Consider the following 19901-nt stretch of genomic DNA (forward strand, 5'->3'; position numbering starts at 1 on the left):
GCGTACTGCGGCTATAACCAAATCCGGATGGATCCTGCCAACTAGGAAAAACAACTTTTGTAACCAAGACAAGTCTCTACTGTTATAAGGTCATGTCCTTCGGCTTAAAGAACGCTAGGTTGACCTAACTTGTAAATAAATTTTTCCCCTTTAATTGGAAGCAAGGTAGAAGGCTATGTCGATGACATGGTAGCAAAGAGTAAAACCTCTAAAACATTAATTACCCACCTAACTGATGTATTCACCATTCTTAGAAAATATAACATGAAGCAACCGAGCAACATCTTTGGTGTCACATCAGGTAAGTTCCTCGCTTACATAGTAAACCGATGTGGCATCAAGGCTAACCCCGAGAAAATCCAAGCCGTCTTAGACATGCAACCTCCTAGGTCCATTAAAGAAGTCCAAAGGCTAATAGGTCGGATAGCCGCCCTGAACCGAATTATGTCCAAGTCGGTTGGGCGATGCCTTCCATTATTCAAAGTAGGGCTGCAATTGAGCCGAGCCGAGCCGAACTTTGGCATGTCTTGGCTCAACTTGAGTAAAATACTGTTAGGTTCGAGTTTGACTCGAACTATATTTTTTGGTTGGAGATCGATTCGATTAAATATTCAATGAGATAGAGTTTGCCTTGAAAGCTCGAAAATAAATATATTTGTATATTTTATATGTATGATATTTTTATAATATATAGTATATTCTTGTATTTTATGGAATATAAAAATATATTTCTATATATAGAATATAAAATATATTTTATAATACATGTGTTAATTAAGCCAAGCTCACGAGCTTTTGAGCCAAACTTTTTATTGGTTGAGCTCAAGCTCAAATAACTAATCGAGCTTACCCCAAGGTTCGAACTTGACTCTAGCTTGACTGAAATCGAACTCGAATCGAGCCTAATCAAATTTAAGCCCGAATTGTACGATTAGAGCTCGATCCTAATTCAAAGCCATTAAGAAAGCCCAAGACCTTGATTGGATCGAAGATTGCCAGTTTGCCTTTGACGAGCTCAAAATGTACCTTAGCTCCTCACCTTTGCTAACTAGGTCGGAACCTCGAGATGAACTAAAGGTCTACCTCTCTACAAAATGATGAGCAGCTTAGTCTTAGTTTGAGAAGTGGACAATGTGCAGCAACCAGTCTATTATGTAAGTAAAGTGTTGCACGTCGTTGAGACCAGGTACCAAAATATAGAAAAATTGGCCTTTGCCTTAGTCATAGTAGCCTGGAAGTTACGCCCGTGTTTCAAACCCCACACAATATTTAGGGTGGGGATTATATTCCCCATCCCCGACCCTGACCCCCAAATCACCCCCCATCCCTGTCCCTGATCCCCATCGAGGAAAGAAATCCCTCTCCGTCCCCGACTCTGACAAGGATGAATTCCCCGTCAGAGACCCGAATCCTTGAGGATTTAGCCATTAACAAAGAAAAAATGGTGTTGCGAGTCTGAGAGGTTGAGATTGAAGAAAGAGAGACTGAGAGAGAGAAAGAGAGAGAGAGAGAGAGAGAGAGAGAGAGGACCGTTGTGAGTTGAGGCCAACAACAAGAGAGAGAGAGAGAGTTCGACGGGCGATGGTAATGGCAGTCAGCGATGATAGACTAGTAGTCTGAGAGACTGAGACTGAGTTTCAGTTCTTTCTTCTTTGAGTATCTCTTTCCTCTATCGAGACTCGAGTGGTAGACTAGTAGTCGATGATGATAGACATCCTATGTTCGACGGGCGAGTGGCGACAACGACGGTAGTCGATTGATCGATGACAAAGGCGAAGGAAGAAAACTAACTAGGGTTCACAGTTTAGAGTTCTCTGTTTGTGTCTGTTGAAGACTCTAACCTCTAAGTTTTGAGTGTTTTTGTTTCTTAAGTTTTAATCTTTAAAATAAATGACTAATAGTATAGTATATAATATTATAATATTATAGTATAATTATTATATAAATAATATTAATATTATATATTTATTAATTGGGGATGGGTCGGGGCAGGGATTGCATTCCCCATTCTCGTCCCCAAACCCGATTGGGGATTCAGGGGTAGCCCCATCCCTGACCCCGACCCCGACCCCGTTGGTTCAGGGAGCTTGGGTACCCGTTGGGGATGGGGAAAATTGCCACCCCTAGCCGTCCTGATCAATTGACCTCTAAGGCAAGTTCTATAGAAGCTTGAGGTCTTAGGGTTAATGAAGTGGACAATCGAGCTTAGTGAATATGATGTACAGTTTGAGCCCTGCCCGATGATCAAGGTGCAGATCCTATTTGATTTCGTCGCCGAGTGTAAGTTTAGCACGCCGACCCTTGAAGCTGGAGAACCTGCGACCACCTCAGAGGCTTCGACCAGCACCTCACCTATCCCGACTTAGGATGAAGAGCCATGGATCTTCCCTGTGGACGATTCATCCAATCAACGAGGAAGTGGGACTAGACTAATCCTCTTCGGACCTAGCTTGGTCAAGCTAGAGTACGCTCTCCGATTTGAGTTCTGAGCATCGAACAATGAGGCTGAGTATGAGGCACTCATCACGAGCTTGTCTTTGGCCAAAGAAGTCAGCGCAAAGCACATCAGCATTTGCAGTGACTCCCAGCTAGTGGTCAACCAAGTGAATGGGCAGTACGAAGCCTGGAAGCCATCGATGTTGGCCTACCTAGCCAAGGTCAAAGAGCTCCTCTTGAACTTCTACTCGTGGTATATCCAGCAAATTCTGAGGTTCGAAAATGCTAAAGTCGATGCACTTTCTAAGCTAGCTAGTGCAATGGATAACACTCGAAGGATCGTCTACATCGAAGACCTAGTGCGTCCAAGCATAGAGAGTGTAGTAGATGAGGTCGCTCCTATCTTGGCAGCAAAGCAGAGTTTGATGGATCTATTTGTTGATTATCTGCACCATGGGACCCTGCCACCATACCAGAATGCGGTACAGAGGGTTGAACAACAATCAACTCACTATGTACTCATTGGCGAACAACTGTATAGAAGGTCATTTACGCTCCCCTACCTGTGTTGGTTGTAGCCTATTGAGGCAAACCAAGTGCTACGAGAGATCCACGAAGGTCTCTATGGTGAACACTTGTGGGGCAAGGCGCTAGACCAAAAGGCGTCGCAACAAGGGTACTATTGGTCGACGATGAAGGCGGATGACATATAGCTCGTACAGAAGTGTGACAAATAACGGCACTCCAACATACCTCGACAACCTACTGCCGACCTGAGGTACTTGATAGACTTGTTGGGCCAGGTACCCTGACAGCCCAGCCCCAAACAGGCTTGGACATATTATCAGCCCAGCAGGCCCGAGTTCGGGCTCAATGATCTAAGTTTGACTTAATTTCGGGCTGCAATCGGGATTTTTTATATGAAAGCCTAGCCCGAGCCAGCCCAATCCAGCCCAATAATATTAAAATATATAAATAAAATATATTATTAAAAATATAATAATATTTTTTTTATTTTCTAAATCTAACCCTAGTTTTCACTCGATACTCTCCCCCAACCTCTTTCATACTTTTCAATTTTCATTCAATAGCACCCTCCTCAACCCTTCTACGTAGTCGGCGAGCATATACCGAGACTATCATCAATAGCGGCAATCGGCGACTGGTGACCTATCCTCAACACTCAACAATGGCGATCGATGACCCCATCCTCAACAACAGCGACTTGCGGCCCATCCTCAACACTTAACAACGACAACCAACGACTGGGAAAGAAAATTCATCTCCCATCTCCCAACAATGACTGGTGGAACTTCAGCACGCGACAACCAATGGCATAGGTTACTTTCTTTCTCCCCCTCTACTCCAATTCATCAAAGAGATTGGCACAAAGCACGTTAGCATCTTCAGTGATTTTCAGTTGGTGGTCAACCAAGTAAATGGGTTGTATGAAGCTCGGGAGCCGATGATGTTGGCCTACCTAGCCAAGGTCAGAGAGCTCCTCTTGAACTTCTGCCCGTGGTACATCCAACAAATTCTGAGGTCTGAAAACATTGAAGCCGATGCACTTTCTAAGCTGGCCAATGCGATGGATAACATTCGAAGGATCGTCTACATCGAAGACCTGCTGCATCCAAGCATAGAGAATGAGAATGTAGTAGATGAGGTTGCTCTTGTCCTGGCAGTAGAGCTAAGCTGGATGGATTCGTTCACTAATTATTTGTGCCACAGGACCCTACCAGCAAACCACAACGTGACACAAAGGGTTGAGTGGCAGTCAGCTCGCTATGTACTCATTGTCGAGCAGCTGTATAGAAGGTCATTCATGCTCCCCTACCTGCACTGCTTGTGGCCTATTGAGGCAAACCAAGTGCTACGAGAGATCCATGAAGGTCTCTGCTACGGACACTTGTGGGGCAAGGCACTAGCCCAAAAGGCACTGCGACAAGGGTACCACTAGCCGACGATGAAGGTGGACACCATATAGCTCGTACAAAAGTGTAACAAATGCCAGCAACATGCCAACATACCTCAGCAACCCACCGACCTAAGGTACTTGATAGACTTGTTCATGGTTCAGGTAGCCTGACGGCCCGACCTCGGATAGGCTTGGACATATTATTAAACCCACAGGCCCGGACTTGGGTCCAATGATCTAAGCTTGACTTAATTTTGGGCCAAACTCAAGATTTTAAATGAAAGCCCGACCCGGCCCGACAATATATATAAAATTAAAAATAGACTAATATTTTTTGTTTTCTAAATCTGAACCTAGTTTTCACTCGATACTCTCCCCTTAACCTCTTTCATACTTTTCAATTTTCATCCGATAGCTCCCTCCTCAGCCCTTCTACACAGCTGGTGAGGATCTACGAAGACTATCATCAATAGCAACGACCGGCGATCAGTGACCCCATCCTCAACAGTGGTGACCGACAACTCCATCCTCAACATCGGCGACCGACGACCTATCCTCAACACTTAATAGCTACAACCGGTGACCCCATCCTTAACAACAGACCTATGACCCATCCTCAACACTCAACAACGACTGGGAAAGCAAATTCATCTCCCATCTCCCAACATCGGCTGGCGGCACTCCAGCAAGTGGAAACTAGTGACAAAGATTACTCTCTTTCTCCCCCTCCACTTCTGTTCGCCAACCAGTCACAAGAACACCATTTGATATCATTTTATTCGAATTTATATATGAAATTATTTGGTTTTGTTCACTTTATATCTGAAATCATTTTATTTGATTGATTTTCTTTGTTCATTTTATATCTGAAATCATTTCATCTTGAAATTTATATATGAAATCATTTTATTTGATTGATTTTTTTGTTCATTTTATATCTAAAACCATTTCAGCCTGAAATTTATATTTGAAGTCATTTTATTTGATTGATTTCTTTGTTCATTTTATATCTGAAATCATTTCATCTTGAAATTTATATATGAAATCATTTTATTTGATTGATTTTTTTGTTCATTTTATATCTGAAATCATTTCATCTTGAAATTTATATATGAAATCATTTTATTTGATTGATTTTTTTGTTCATTTTATATCTAAAACCATTTCAGCCTGAAATTTATATTTGAAGTCATTTTATTTGATTGATTTCTTTGTTCATTTTATATCTGAAATCATTTTAGCTTGAAATTTATATCTAAAATCGTTTTATTTGATTGATTTTTTGGTTAATTTTATATATGAAATTATATTGATTTTGTTCATTTTATATCTGAAACCATTTTAGCTTGAAATTTATATCTGAAATCATTTTATTTGATTGATTTTTTTGTTCATTTTATATCCTAAATCATTTTATTTGATTGATTTTGTTGTTCATTTTATATCTAAAACCATTTTAGCTTGAAATTTATATCTAAAATCATTTTATTTGATTGATTTCTTTGTTCATTTTATATCTAAAATCATTTTATCTTGAAATTTATATCTGAAATCATTTTATTTGATTGATTTATTAATCGATTTTATATCTAAAATTATATTGATTGTTTGTTCATTTTATATTTAAAACCATTTCAACTTGAAATTTATATCTGAAATCATTTTATTTGATTGATTTTTTGTTCATTTTATATCTAAAATCATTTCAGTTCATGTTATTTGATTTTAGTTGATTTTTCATGTATTTGATAATTTAAATGTCATTGGCAAGTGAAAGTGCAATTGTAGGAGTGGAGGTTCCAGACCTAGAAAATGACTATCAAGAGTGATGAAGGGTTTTTTGGTAGCACCCTGTTATTTGGACTACTTCCAGGTGGTCGATGACTCAGAGGCCGAAGTGGAGGATTTTTGCTGGATGAGGACTTGGATGTCGAGCTGACTAGGCCGAGCTGGGGGTAGATTGGGTGCCGAGCTAGGTTAATTGCTGAGCTGGGTAGCTATTCAGAGAAACCTGCAAGGAATCAATGTTAGGGGACCCGGGGTGGCTAACCCGGCGAGGTCGCTCCAATGATTAAGTTAGTACTCTTGTAGTAGATCGCGAGTTAAAAATTATAAAGTATGAGAGCTAGAATGTGCTTACTCGCCTCTCTCTTGTGTCATTGGGGTTGGTGCCATTATATAGGCATTGTTTGGTTTGGGCCATATGCATTGTATCCGAGATTTCCAAGAGGTCGTGCCTAACTGGTATGAGATCCTCGGAGGTAACTGCCATGCACGTTGACCATCCTCCGGAACATTCAGTATGTGGGCCATTTTCTGGGAAACCTGGGAGCGTCGGGATATGCATGCCGAATTTGGCAGTGAGCACATCTTGCAGGTCACCGCCTGGTCCCCAGTCAGGTCGGCAAGCCCTTGAGGGAGGTCACTCCTCGCGTCGAGGTCACTTCGGTCAGTGAGAAGGTGCTACAAGGTGACCCTAGATGAGGTGCTACAAGCTGACCTAAGTTGTGGTTGATGTCACTAGGTTGGCGTAAAGGCAAGTCGCCAGGTCGGCGGTGAAGGCAAGTTGCCAGGTTGGCGGTAAAGGCAGGTCGCCAAGTCAGGGTAAAGACGAGCCGCAATCTGGGACTCCAAATCATTACTTAGGTGGTGTCTAGGTGTCATCTAGCTATTTTGAGATGTCATGTGTCACAATGTCATTGGAGGGCCAAATCCGCCCTCATCAATTGCCCCCACTCCCGAGCTGAAAGTAGCTCGGCGAAGGGAGTAGATTGCTCATTTTGGCCCGAAATGACTGATTTGATAAGCTCGTAGTTGTAAGTGTCAGTCCAATTTGCTTCTCAAGTCGGAAGAGTCCAAGTGCTTGCAGCCTTACGTAGGACCTCGCCGTCTTGATTATCGGGGCACGAGAGCGAATTCATCTGCTCGAGGAGAGGTGGAGCAGCAGGTACCCCGAGGGAATTTACCTTATTAGGGATGCGACCGTCAAGGGGTTCTACCATCCAATTAAGTACCTCAAGAGCGTAGCTCATCATGCCGTCCTCAAGAAAGGGTTCTGTGTGGTTGTTTTATCAGGTCACTCCACCTAGGTAAACTTCAACACAGTGTTTCTCAAGCTGGTTCTCAAAAGAGTATCCGATGAGTTCGATGCTGATCTAGGAACCAAGGTGGAGGTTGACTGTGAAGAGATCAACCAAGTTGGCGTCCGCCATGATGCTGAAAGTGAAATAGTCTTTCCTTTGTTTTTCTTTCTTGTGCCGAATTAATCTTCTTTTTGTCGTTTCTATTTCTCTCTTTCTTTTTCTCCAAAAAATTTTCTAAGTGTGGATTCACCTGAGGTGCCAAACTAGTGGGCTGGGCATAGTTAGGAATAATATGAGGTCGATGTAAGCCAAGAGGCATGAACAATGTAGGGAATGTATCTGACAGGTTTGCACACCGATGAATGCAAACTGCTTTTTTATTTCGCCCATGCCGGAGAGGCAACTAGGGTTTAGGTTACCCCTGCTGAAGCGACTAGGGTTTAGGTTGCCCATGCCGAAATGACTGGGTTTTGTGTGGTGTCGAGTTCTTCTGTCAGCTTGCCACCATAACCCTTAGGCCTAGGGAGTGACTCGTAGTCCACTCTCCTTATTCTTGACTTTGCCCATGCCGAAGGGGTGACTGGGTCTCAGGTTGTGCTAAGGTCTTTATCAGCTCGGCACCTTAGCCCTTAGGCTCTGGGAGCGACTTCGTAGTCCACTCTCCTTAATATTATTTGGCCAATGTGCGGCCTGGCCTTTCCACCTACGCGGGTGGTCATTCTGTAGTAACTTCTCATATGGCTGATTCTACGTCATCTTGTGGGATTATCTTCTTGGGTGAGTGCTTGCGAGACCACGACGTACATGTTCTACCGCCCCTCTTGCGAGGGCATAATGTTGTTATCGGTGTGAGTCGGTAGTTCAGGGCCACGGCTGCACTGCATTAGCCTCGTAATGACACTGGTCATCCACTCCTACAAGAAGCCATAGGGAGCTCGACCTACGGGAGCAGCTCTACTAACTGTAGGTCACTGACTCGCTTGGAAGCCTTGAGGGGCTCGACCCGCAAGGGCGTTCACATAGTTCGTAGGCCGCTAACTCCTACAGGAGTCGCGAAGGGTTCAATCTATAGGGGAGACCTCGCGACTCGTAGTCCACTCTCCTTATTCTTGACTTTGCCCATGCCAAAGGGGCAACTGGGTCTCAGGTTATGCCGAGGTCTTTATCAGCTCGACACCTTAGCCCTTAGGCTCTGGGAGCAACTTGATAGTCCACTCTCCTTAATATTATTTGGCCAATGTGCGGCCTGACCTTTCCGCCTACGCGGGTGGTGATTCTGTAGTAACTTCTTATATGGCTGATTCTACGTCATCTTGTGGGATTATCTTCATGGGTGAGTGCTTGCGAGACCACGGCGTACATGTTTTACCCCCCCCCCCCCTTGCGAGGGCATAATGTTGTTGTCGGTGTGAGTCGGTAGTTCAGGGCCACAGCTGCACTACATCAGCCTCGTAATGACACCAGTCGTCCACTCCTACAAGAAGCCACAGGGAGCTCAACCTGCGGGAGCAGCTCTACTAATTGTAGGTCGCCGACTCACTTGGAAGCCTTGAGGGGCTCGACCTGCAAGGGTGTTCGCACAGTTCATATGCCGCTAACTCCTACAGCAGCCGTGAAGGGTTCAATCTGTAGGGGAGACCTCGCGAAGAGGACTGATGAGGCTTATCTGGGCTAAAATAAACTCGACAGAGCTACTTAGTTTGTTGGCCATCAACTTCCTGCGGGAACCATGACTGGCTCGACCTACGGGGACAGCCTTACTCCAAGGTGCTTGTCGCTAGACTGTTGGTTGTTAAGGTCATTCTACTACTTCCTATTCTGCATCTACATGAATATGTCGAGCTGCTCCCATGCTCACATCTGGAAATTCATGCTTCATCTCATGGAACTGTCGCGTTTCGATCCGGCGGGAACTGCTGATGGCTCTATTGCGGGAAGAGGGGCGTTCACATGTGGTAGCGGAGTATTTATCTGGGGCATTGGGGATGCTGAGTTCAGCCCGAACTTGTCTGATTGTCATAGGGGAGTTCTCCAGGTTCATCATAGATGTTTTTACCCCCTAGTAATCGGTATTCGTTCTGAGTGTTGATGCTGCTCAAAAGTGCCTTTGAGTTCACAAAAAAATGGAAATTAGAAAGTGAGAACTTTAATTTCTAAAAGGTGAGATCTTAGCTTTCTAGAAGATAAGGACTTAGCATTTTAGAGATGAGAACTTAGCTTCTTGTAGCGTTTCCCACAGACGACGCCAATTGATGAAGGGTTTTTTGGCAGCACCCTGTTATTCAGACTACTTCTAGGTGGGCGATGACTCAGAGGCTGAGGTGGAGGATTTTTGCTGGATGAGGACTTGGATGCCGAGCTAAGGGTAGATTGAGTAACGAGCTAGGTTGATTACTAAGCTGGGTAGCTCTTCAGAGAAACCTGCAAGGAATCAATGTTAGAGGACCCGGGGTGGCTAACTCGGCGAGGTTGCTTCGATGATTAAGTTAGTGCTCTCGTAGTAGACCGTGAGCTAAAAATCATAAAGTATGAGAGCTAGAATGTGCTTACTCGCCTCTCTCTTGTATCATTGGGGTTGATGCCTTTATATAGGCATTGTTTGGTTTGGGCCTCACGCACAGCATTCGAGATTTCTGAGAGGTCGTGCCTAACTGGTCTGAGACCCTCGAAGGTAACCGCCATGCATGTTGACCATCCTCTGGAACATTCGGTACGTGGGCCAATTTCTGAGAAACCTGGGAGCATTTGGATATGCATGCCAAATTTGGCGGCGAGCACATCTCGTAGGTCATCGCCTGGTCCCCAGTCAGGTCGGCAAGCCCTCGAGGGAGGTCGCTCCTTACGTCGAGGTCACTTCGGCCAGTGAGAAGGTGCTACAGGCTGACCCTGGATGTGGTGCTATAAGCCGACCTAAGTTGTGGTCAAGGTCTCTAGGTTGGCGTAAAGGCAAGTCGCCAGGTTGGTGGTGAAAGCAAGTTGCCAGGTCAGCGGTAAAGGCAGGTTGCTAGGTCAGGGTAAAGACGAACCACAATCTGGGACTCCAAATCATCACTTAGGTGGTGTCTAGGTGTCATCTAGTTATTCTGAGATGCCGTGTGTCACAATGTCATTGGAGGGCCAAATCCGCCATCATCAAAGAGTATGGCCAAACTTCTAAGAAAAGATTGACATCCAGGGTATGGGAAAAAATGGAAAAATTTAATTCAGAATAGGCACGATGCAATCATTGTAAGAAGATCCTAGAAGCTAAATCAAGTAAGGGAACCACTCACTTAGAGCGTCATTTAGCACATTGCCCTAGATGTACAATGTAGAGTAGGCAGTATAAGGTAACCACACAATCAAATATTGATGGGAGTACATCTTTTAAAAATTAAAAATTTGATCAACAAGACTCTCGTAGGGCACTTTCTGTTTTTCTTGTGTGTGAAAAGCACCATTTTACCATAATTGAAGAACTTGGTTTTAGATTTATTACACATCATAACCCTAGTTTAAGAGTGTAAGTAGGCATACTGCTAGAAGACATATCATGTTTAACTATGTGAAAGAGAGAGAGGGTGTGAAAGATGAATTGTCTCTTGCACTTGGTAAGATTCGTTTAACATCTAATAATTGGAGATCTGAGTATACTGATGATGAATTCATGTGCATAACTCCTCACTAGATTGATAACAATTGGAAATTACAGAAAATGATTATTCATTTTAAATCTTTGACACTTCCTTTTGATGGGCTATCTTTAGTAGATGAGGTGGCTATATGCTTAAGTGAATGAAATATTGATCAAAAAATTTTTAGTATCACATTGGATAATGCAAGTTATAATAATGTAATGGCTAATATTTGAAATTCAGATCTTCAATATATAAATCTTTGGTGTGCAGTAGTGATTTTTTTTAAAGATTTGTTGTTGTAGCCATATTCTGAATCTTATTGTGCAAGTTAGTTTGAGACTTGTTGATTATGTTGTTGCTAAAATTTGTAATGGTGTGAAATATATGAACAAATCAATTGCTCGAAAAAGCATATTTTATGAAATTGCTAAAAAAAAGTTTTCATTTGAACACCACCAAAAGGTTGAGGATAAACATGTGTGTGAGATGGGATTCAACTTATTTGAAGCATGAGCATGCCATTTTTTATAAGCAAGTTTTACAAAATTGGTGGCAAAGGGATAATAGTTTTAAAATGTTTGTGTTTTTAGGAGAAGAGTGGGGAAAGGTTAATAAACTTCACAAATTCTTGAACATTTTTTATGATGTTACTTGTATGTTTTCTGCCACCAAGCACCCTACTTTAAACATTTATTTTAAGGGAGTGTGGATGGTTCATAGACATTTGATGGCAATGAATAGGGTACCTAATAATTTTATGTCTCACATGGTTAGAGATATGAAAGAAAATTTTGATAAATATTGGGTTGAATATAATATGATTTTGTCTTGTGCTGTTGTGTTGGATCCCCATTGCAAGATAAGGTTAGTGAAATATTGTTTTAATAAGCTTTATGGGGATGGTGCTGAGAAGCATGTTAATTATGTTTTGAATACTCTTCATACCTTGTTTGCTAAATATAAGGAAAATTTTTCTTCCACCTCTACGGTTGGATCTTATAGTCAAATTAACATAAGTGAGGACAATGATGATGGTGATGGATTCGAGGATTATGAGCAGTTTTTAAGTTTAAAAAGAAAGTCTCAAAATGAGAAAACTCAATTAGATCTTTACTTAGAGGAGCAAAACCATGATATAAAGGCAGATGTTGATGTTTTGGAGTATTTGAGTAAGGGTTCATTTAGGTATCTTGAGTTGACATCAATGGCTCAGGATATTTTAGCTATTCATATCTCCACAATTGCATCTGAATTAGCAATTAGCATTGGAAAGAAGGTAATCAATCAATGGAGAAGTTCACTTAAGTCTAAGACAATTCAAGCTTTGGTTTGTCTTGTAGATTGTCTTCATGCACGAGGCTTTGCAATAGGTGATTTCTTATCTATTATTTATTCAAATATATTATTACTTATTTCATTGAATCTATTTTAATAGTTTTTTCGAATTATATGTAGGGGGATTAAGCTTTTTGGACACTCCTACAGGATCTTCAAGTTTATTAGAAGAGGAGAAGGGATCAAATAGTAGTGATGATGATGAAGAAGGTGCTGAACTTGATGATAAGTTTTAGGTATTATATTACCATACCTTTCATTTATTTTTTTGTTAATTGACATGAATATGAAAATAAATTACTTAGATAGTATGAGCAATGACAATGAGCTTTTTCCTTTTTGTTTTTTTCTTTTAGGTTTTGATGGCTCAAGAATGAGGGATATTCAAGCTTGTTAGTGGATTCAAGAATGATGGATGGCTGAAATATTTTATTTTTGTTGGAACAATATGATTTTGTATTGATGAATGGTTGTTTTCAAGAACAGATAAATGGCTAAAGTCCTAAAACTTCTTTTGGAACAAGTTTGGTATTGGTTATGTTTTATTTTGTTATATTATACTTGTGTCAATGTGTGTTTTCATGTTAACTTTATGGGAATGGTGATGGAAAATTTTATTTTTAGAGGAATAGTATTGATGCAGCACAATCTGAGCACTCCTAGCTGGCTGAGAGTTTGCTCCTAGCTGTGACGGACGCCACCTAAGAGGAAGAGGAAGGTGAAGGGTTCCCAAGGAGCACTCCCGGTGGGAACACTCCGATGGCTAAGTTAGAACTCTGAGGAAACTTAAAGAAGACATAGAGATTTAAGAGTGCTGAGAGTGCTAGCTTCAATACCTTTGCTTCGTGAGAGTCGGGGTCCTTTTATACCGGAGCTCGGTCACATCAGGCGTAACCGCCACTGCCCTAGCCGTTACTGCCAGGACAGGGGTGGTAGGTGCAGGCTGCTGCTATTGTAGGGTACAGACTCGTCAGGCGTGCCATGCCTTTCAGAGACGGCAGGCAAAACACCGCCTGGCAAGGGATCCGAGCACTACCATCGGATTCGGTAGGTTCAAATGTCAGGAAGATCTCCCTGCAGTCTGCCGAGCTATTGTGCACCGAACCACCTGGGGTAGGTTTGCCTTGCACCGAGGTGCCAAGGTACACCGAGGTGCCCGCACTGGAGGCGAGCCTTAAGCAAGTACGAACAGGAGTCTCGATGGTGCTGTCCCGAGGTGTTTCTCCCTCGGGACACTTAGCCAAAAGTTGGGGCGCTTCCTTCTTAGGAAGGGAGAGCTCGGGTCCCTTTGCATGGGGGAGCTCGGGGTGTTCAACCCTCAAGTTCGGGGTGAGCTGGGCCTTGCTTCTTGACGAGCTGTCACACCCACCGAGTCGTTTGGCCGGGCCTCGGCGAGCTCGCTACGCCGAGTAGTGGATAGGCTGTCCCGCTGAATTGTCACTTAAGCCAGGTCATGTCCACGTGTCCCTGTGCTACGAGGTCAGGCCAAATCACCCTACATCAATTGTCCCCCACTCCCCGTGCTAGGGGTGTCGACCTAGCGCGGGGAGTCCGTAGTCTGCCGGGTGGATTTGACTCGGAGTCCAAACTGTCTTGTCTACCAGCTCATAGGTTAGACCGGTTTTCTGCTCAGTTCTGCCAGGCGCAGCTCGGGTCGCGTACGGTCTACGCGTGGATGTCACGTGAGTTATAGACTCCGTGGGCGTCAAAAAATGCGCTAAACTGATTTTGCCTCGAAGGTCGCGCAGTCGGTTTTCATGTGAACCGTCAGATCATTTTGATCTCAACCGTTGATGCCCGCATATAGTGGCTATAAACAACGGGGGTCCTGGCCATTTTCCTTTGCCACAAATCTTCAGCTGTAGTTTTGAGCTCGCGTCTAAAGCCTTCATCTCGGGTCAGTTCTTCCTAGTTCGGTCCTTCTCTTTTCGGTGAGTCACCCTAGCTCTTCTTCGGTTTCGTTATGTCTTCCTTTGATAGCCAGTTAGATGAGCCCGAGGTGGGTACCTCGGCTCAGGGTAACCCTACCGGAGTCCAGTTCCCTGAGGCGCGGGTGGCCTCGGGTAACTTGGCGTCCACCTCCCACCGAGGTCGGATGCCGAACAGGTTCGGGCCTTCCACTATGACCCTAGAGAGGCTCCGTCAACTCATTCAATAGTACAACCTGCCCAGGGAGTACACCTATAGTATTCCCGCGGGTAACTTCCCATGGGAGCACGGCCCTAACGAGGTCGTAATCTTCCGGGAGCAGCTCATAGCCGGGCTGCGCCTTTCCTTCCATCCACTCATAGTGGAGATCTTGAATCACTTCAATGTTACGATAGACCAGCTTCACTCGAACTCGGTCCGTAACGTGGTTGGGACCATCTCCCTCTGCTACGAGTATGTCCTCCCCCTTAACTTGGACATATTATGTTCTATCCTCACCATCAAGAAGAGCGCTTCATGCGTTCTCCCCGACTACAGGAGGGCTTACTACTTGTCCCCTCGCCCAGGGTTCAAGTTGATGCATAAGCTTCCTAGCAAGATCCCGACCTAGAAGCAGGACTACTTCGTAGTCCGGAACCCTGCGGGGTGGCCCTTCCCTACTCACTGGAGGGCGGCTATCCAAGACCCCGGCATCATCCTCAACACGAAGACCAGGGAGACATTCCAATCGTGGGCTGAGGTCGATTGTAGTTTCAAGGACTTCATCACCGAGAATATGCTCATCCAGGTCGGCTTGAGTCTGGGTAGGTAGTTAGTACCTTAGTTGTCTGGCCTGCTCCTTTCTTTTACTTGAGTACTAATGCCGAGCTCTGTTGCAGGTCCCATGGAGGCAGACAAACTTAAGGGAGATCGGATCTTCAAGCACATGAAGGGAAGGAAGAAGCGGGTTGCTAAGAGAGCCCGTATCGAGTCACCTCCAGCCCCCACTCCCGAGCCCAAGTTTCCGCCGGCTCCAACCTCTGAGCCTGAGCTCCCTGGGGCTCCTCCGATTATTGACTTGGAGGAGGAAATACCGCTTAGGGAGCCCGAGACTTGGGCCGAGTCCGTTATGAGGGCGGTAGTTGAGCTAGAGGTTGCCACCGGGGCTGCCGACGTAGCAGCCAAAGTCTTTGTCGAACCCATTCGTACAGCCAAGACGACGGACTCTAGCTTGGGGAGCCCGGATGGGGGCCGAAGTATTTTGGTCCCCCAGTGCGGCCTTCGAAAAATCAAAGGAGCCATCTACAATGAGGAAATCTTGGCCTGGGCCGATATGCTCAACCCTACTCAGCTCGGAGCCCGGGCTGCCACCCACGCTATGGTGGTAAGTTCTCTTCTTTTTCCTTTCCTTTCCTTTTATATGTATACTTTTCTTCGGTACTAACTAACTTCCAGGCAGACTCCGTCGTGCACGCCCTCGCTCTTTAGTCCGAGAGGAACCTAAAGCGGGCTCTAACCGCCGAGGAGTCTTCCCGTGCTGCCCATACCGATCTGCGGGCAGCTCACGAGCAAATCCACCGGTTGGAGAGCGGCGCCAGGGGTCAGAGGGACATTATTACGGCGCTGACGGCGGAGAGGGACGAGCTTGCACACGAGAAGGATGTGCTGAGGGGCGAGGTGGAGGCCCTCAAAGCCGAACTGGCACATGAGAAGGGTGTGCTGAGGGGCTAGCTAGACGCCCTCAGGGTAGAGGCGGAAGGCCTTAAGGAGAATAAGAAGGCCCTCCTGCATGAGGTGGAGTTCCTCAAGGTGGACCTCGAAGAGAAGACCGAGATCTTCACTCAAGCGATAGAGGAGACGAAAGTCAAGGCTATCGCAGAGTACATCCAGTCTGATAAGTTCGATGCCATCCTGGAGGAGGCTTACCGCAAGGGGTTCAAGCTCAGCAGGTGGTTGATAAGGCACACGTACCCCGATCTTGACACAAGTGCCATCACCACCTCGCAAATCATGGATGAAATAGCTCATCAAGCCACAGAGGATCCGGATTCAGAGGTGGAGGATGATGAAGAAGCGGATGCCCCTGACCAGCCCGAAGCTCCTGAGGAGGTCTCACGCGGAGACGAAGAGCCCCCAAAGTGATTGTCCTTGTATTGCGAGCCCACGAGCTCAGTTTGTTTTTTGGCAAGCTCACTGTACAAAACTTACTTGTTAATGAAATTGATCTTTCTTTCCCAAGTGTTGTTTTATCCGAGCTATCATGGTTGAGTATGCGAGGTGATTGACATATTAGGGCATAGTAAGGCATGTGCCCGAACTGTCCTCTAGCATACACCGAAGTGACTGACAGTAAAGCATAGTAAGGCATGTACCCGAACTGTCCTCTGGCGTACACCGAGGTGATTAACAATAAGGCATAGTAAGGCATGTGCCCAAACTGTCTTCTGGTTGTATGCCGAGGTGAGCTAAGCGTCGCGGAATCCGCTGGTCTGCATGCGCCCTCGATGCATCATGTACTGTGGTGTCGAGCTCCTTGGTTAACTTGGTGCCTTAGCTCCTTAGAATTTGTTCGCGTCATAGGGGTGGCTACGTTATTATGCCGGAGTCTGTTAGTTCGGCATTTTGGCCCTTGAGCCCTGAGAGACCCGTGGCCTGCTCTCAGTGTTTGCCCATGGCATAGGAGCGACCGGGTTTTATTGTGCCGAGGTCTTTGTCAGCTCGGCGTTTTGGCCCTTAAGCCCTGAGAGTGACTCGTGGTTCACTCAGTTATTTATAGGTAATACTGCCTTAGGTTGACAATATTCCATGCCCGAGGTACTTGTTCCCCTTCTAGGGTTTCGAGCTCGTACATTCCTTCCCCGAGTACTCGCTTTACTCGGTAGGGTCCTTCCCAGTTTGGACCGAGCTTGCCAATACCGGGCTCAGGCGCCATAACCTTACGGAGAACCAAGTTGCCGACGCGGAGAGTCTGCTTTTTGACCCTGGTGTTATAGTATCGAGCTACACTTTGCTAGTAGGCCGCGGTCCTGATGTATGCAAGGTCCCGTACTTCTTTAAGCAAGTCGAGATTGGTGCGTAGCTCCTCTTCATTCACCCTATCATCATGTGCTTCTACTCTTAGCGAGGGGACTTCGATCTCAGCTGAAATGACTATTTCGGTGCCGTAGGTGAGGTTAAAGGGGGTTTCTCCAGTGGTTGTCTTTTCTGTGGTGCGATAGGCCCACAATATGTTGGGCAGCTTGTCTACCCATAGTCCCTTAGCTCGGTCTAGTTGCGCCTTTAGTCCGCGGAGAATAGCTCTGTTTGTGACTTCCGTCTAACCATTTGCCTGAGGGTGTGCCACCGAGGTGAAGTTCTGCTGAATTCCCATGTCTCGGCACCAGTTTTGGAATTTGATGTCTTCGAACTGCTTACCATTGTCGGAGATCAGTACCCGAGGTAACCCAAAACGATACACTGTGTTCTTCCAAAAGAAGTTCTGCACATTCCGAGCTGTAATTGTTGCGAGAGGTTCAGCTTTGACCCACTTCGTGAAATAGTCGATTGCCATCACCAGGAACCTCCTTTGTCATGTAGTTGGTGGGAATGGTTCGAGTAAGTCAATCCCCCATTGCGCAAATGGCCATGGGCTAGTGAGGTACTTTAGGTCGGCGGCAGGTCGGTGGTGGATGTTGGCGTGCTTCTGACACTTGTCGCATTTTTTGACGAGCTCGGTCGCATATGTCTTCATCGTTGGCCAGTAATACCCTTGTCGTAGTGCTTTCTAAGTGAGGGCTCTGCCCCCCAAGTGTCCACCGCACAGGCCCTCATGAGTATCGTGGAGGACGAGTTCGGCTTCAGAGGGTCGCAGGCAGCGCAGGTAGGGGAGCGTGTAGGATCTTCGGTATAGCCGTTCGTCTATCACGACGTATTTGGCTGCCTGGCGCTCTAATCTCCTAGAGGAATTTCGATATGCAGGGAGGGTCCCGTGTAGCAGGAAGCTCGTGAGCGGATCAATCCAGTTCAGCTCTGCTTGAACAACGGGAGCGACCTCCTCTGCCCCCTGGTAATGCTAGGCCGAGGCAAGTTCTCTATATACGCAGTCCTCATGGTGTTATCACCAGTGCTAGCTAACCGGGATAGGGCATCGGCCTCAGCGTTCTCTGACCTCGGGATTTGCTGGATGAAGTGTGACCGGAAGTTGAGCAGAGCTCCTCTCACTTTGGCCAAGTATGCTACCATGGTTGGCTCGCGAGCTTCGTACTCACCTATAACCTGATTGACCACGAGCTGGGAATCGCTGTAGACGACAATGTGTTTGGCTTTCACTTCCTTTGCCAGATCCAGCCCGACTAGTAGCGCCTCATACTTTGCTTCGTTGTTGGATGCTGCGAACTCAAAGCGTAGTGCGTACTCCAGTTTCACACCACTTGGCTCGTACAAAACAATCCTAGCTCCCCTGCCCTGTCGGTTTGACGAGCCATCGACATGAAGGATCCAGGGTTTCTCGTCCCAGCTCGCGCTTGGCCTAACTAGGAGAGATGCCGCGTTGGTTGCTACTTCACGGCCCTCGGGTTCAACCAGTCCGGGAACCCCGAGCTCTCCCGTACTAGGGGCCTTGTGTTCCACCGGCCTAGGGACTTCAGAGCTAAAGGTGCATTCTGCGACGAAATCTGCCAAGGCTTGGGCCTTGATAAAAGTTCGCGGTTTATACTAAAGTTCGTACTCGCTGAGCTCGATGGCCCACTTTATCAACCTTCTCGAGACCTCGGGCTTGAGCAAAACTTGCCTCAGAGGTTTGCTGGTAAGGACAACGATGGTGTGAGCTTAGAAGTACGGGCGGACCTTTTGGGTTGCTATAACCAGTGCATAGGCTAACTTTTCTATCTCTGGGTACCTGGTCTCTGCTCCTTGCAACACTTTACTAACATAATAGACGGGTCGTTGGACCCGATCTACTTCTCTTATTGGTACGGAATTGACCACCTCGTCACTTACCGAGAGGTATAGCTCTAAAACATCACCCACTTTGGATTGGGTTAAGACTGGGATGCTGGCGAGGTGCCTTTTGAGCTTGTCGAACGTGAGCTAGCACTCTTCGGTCCATTCAAAGCCTTTGCTTTTTATAGCCTTAAAGAAAGGCAGGCAGCGATCTGCTGACTTGGACATAAAGTGGCTCAGAGCGGCTAACCGACAGTTTAGCTTCTGGACCTCCTTTAATTTTCGGGGTGGTCTCATTTCTAGGATGGCTTTGAGTTTGTCTGGGTTGGCCTCAATGCCTTGCCGGTTAATGATGTACCTTAGGAAATTACCCGAGGTGACACCAAAGACACACTTGTTGGGGATTAGCTTCATATTAAATCTACGCAAAATTTCAAAAATTGAATGTAAATCTTGTATTAAATCATGTGAAAATTGGGTTTTGACGACCATATCGTCTACATAACACACTAATTTTTTGTCAATTAGTGGCTCAAACAATTTGTTTACAAGTCTTTGAAAAGTGGCCCCAACGTTTTACAATCCGAAGGGCATGACCTTGTAACAGTACAGGCCGAACTCGGTTATGAAAGCAGTTTTCTCTTCATCAGCTGGGTCCATCATGATCTAATTATAGCCCGAATA

The 19901-nt window shown here is 45.6% G+C and overlaps 2 protein-coding genes across 2 annotated transcripts; both read left to right on the forward strand.

Annotated features, from left to right (window-relative positions):
• The first annotated feature begins 3901 nt into the window (after window positions 1–3901).
• Window positions 3902–4396, forward strand: LOC148791115 (uncharacterized). Its single transcript, XM_088890395.1, has one exon. The coding sequence runs from the start codon at window positions 3902–3904 to the stop codon at window positions 4394–4396; it is 495 nt and encodes a 164-aa protein (XP_088746521.1).
• A 7475-nt stretch (window positions 4397–11871) lies between these two features.
• Window positions 11872–12625, forward strand: LOC148791116 (zinc finger BED domain-containing protein DAYSLEEPER-like). Its single transcript, XM_088890396.1, has 2 exons — window positions 11872–12424; window positions 12510–12625. Exons 1-2 carry the CDS (start codon window positions 11872–11874, stop codon window positions 12623–12625), a joined length of 669 nt encoding a protein of 222 aa, XP_088746522.1.
• The last annotated feature ends 7276 nt before the right edge of the window (window positions 12626–19901 follow it).

The sequence above is a fragment of the Nelumbo nucifera genome, chromosome 6, assembly GCF_055504915.1.
Source record: "Nelumbo nucifera cultivar China Antique chromosome 6, China Antique-T2T, whole genome shotgun sequence".
NCBI lineage: Eukaryota > Viridiplantae > Streptophyta > Magnoliopsida > Proteales > Nelumbonaceae > Nelumbo > Nelumbo nucifera.

Bases quoted from the DNA above. Each gene is read 5' to 3' on its own strand.
- LOC148791115 (XM_088890395.1), top strand. From the start codon at position 3,902: ATGATGTTGGCCTACCTAGCCAAGGTCAGAGAGCTCCTCTTGAACTTC.
- LOC148791116 (XM_088890396.1), top strand. From the start codon at position 11,872: ATGATTTTGTCTTGTGCTGTTGTGTTGGATCCCCATTGCAAGATAAGG. The intron at 12,425-12,509 runs GTGATTTCTTAT...AATTATATGTAG, and splicing joins TGCACGAGGCTTTGCAATAG to GGGGATTAAGCTTTTTGGAC.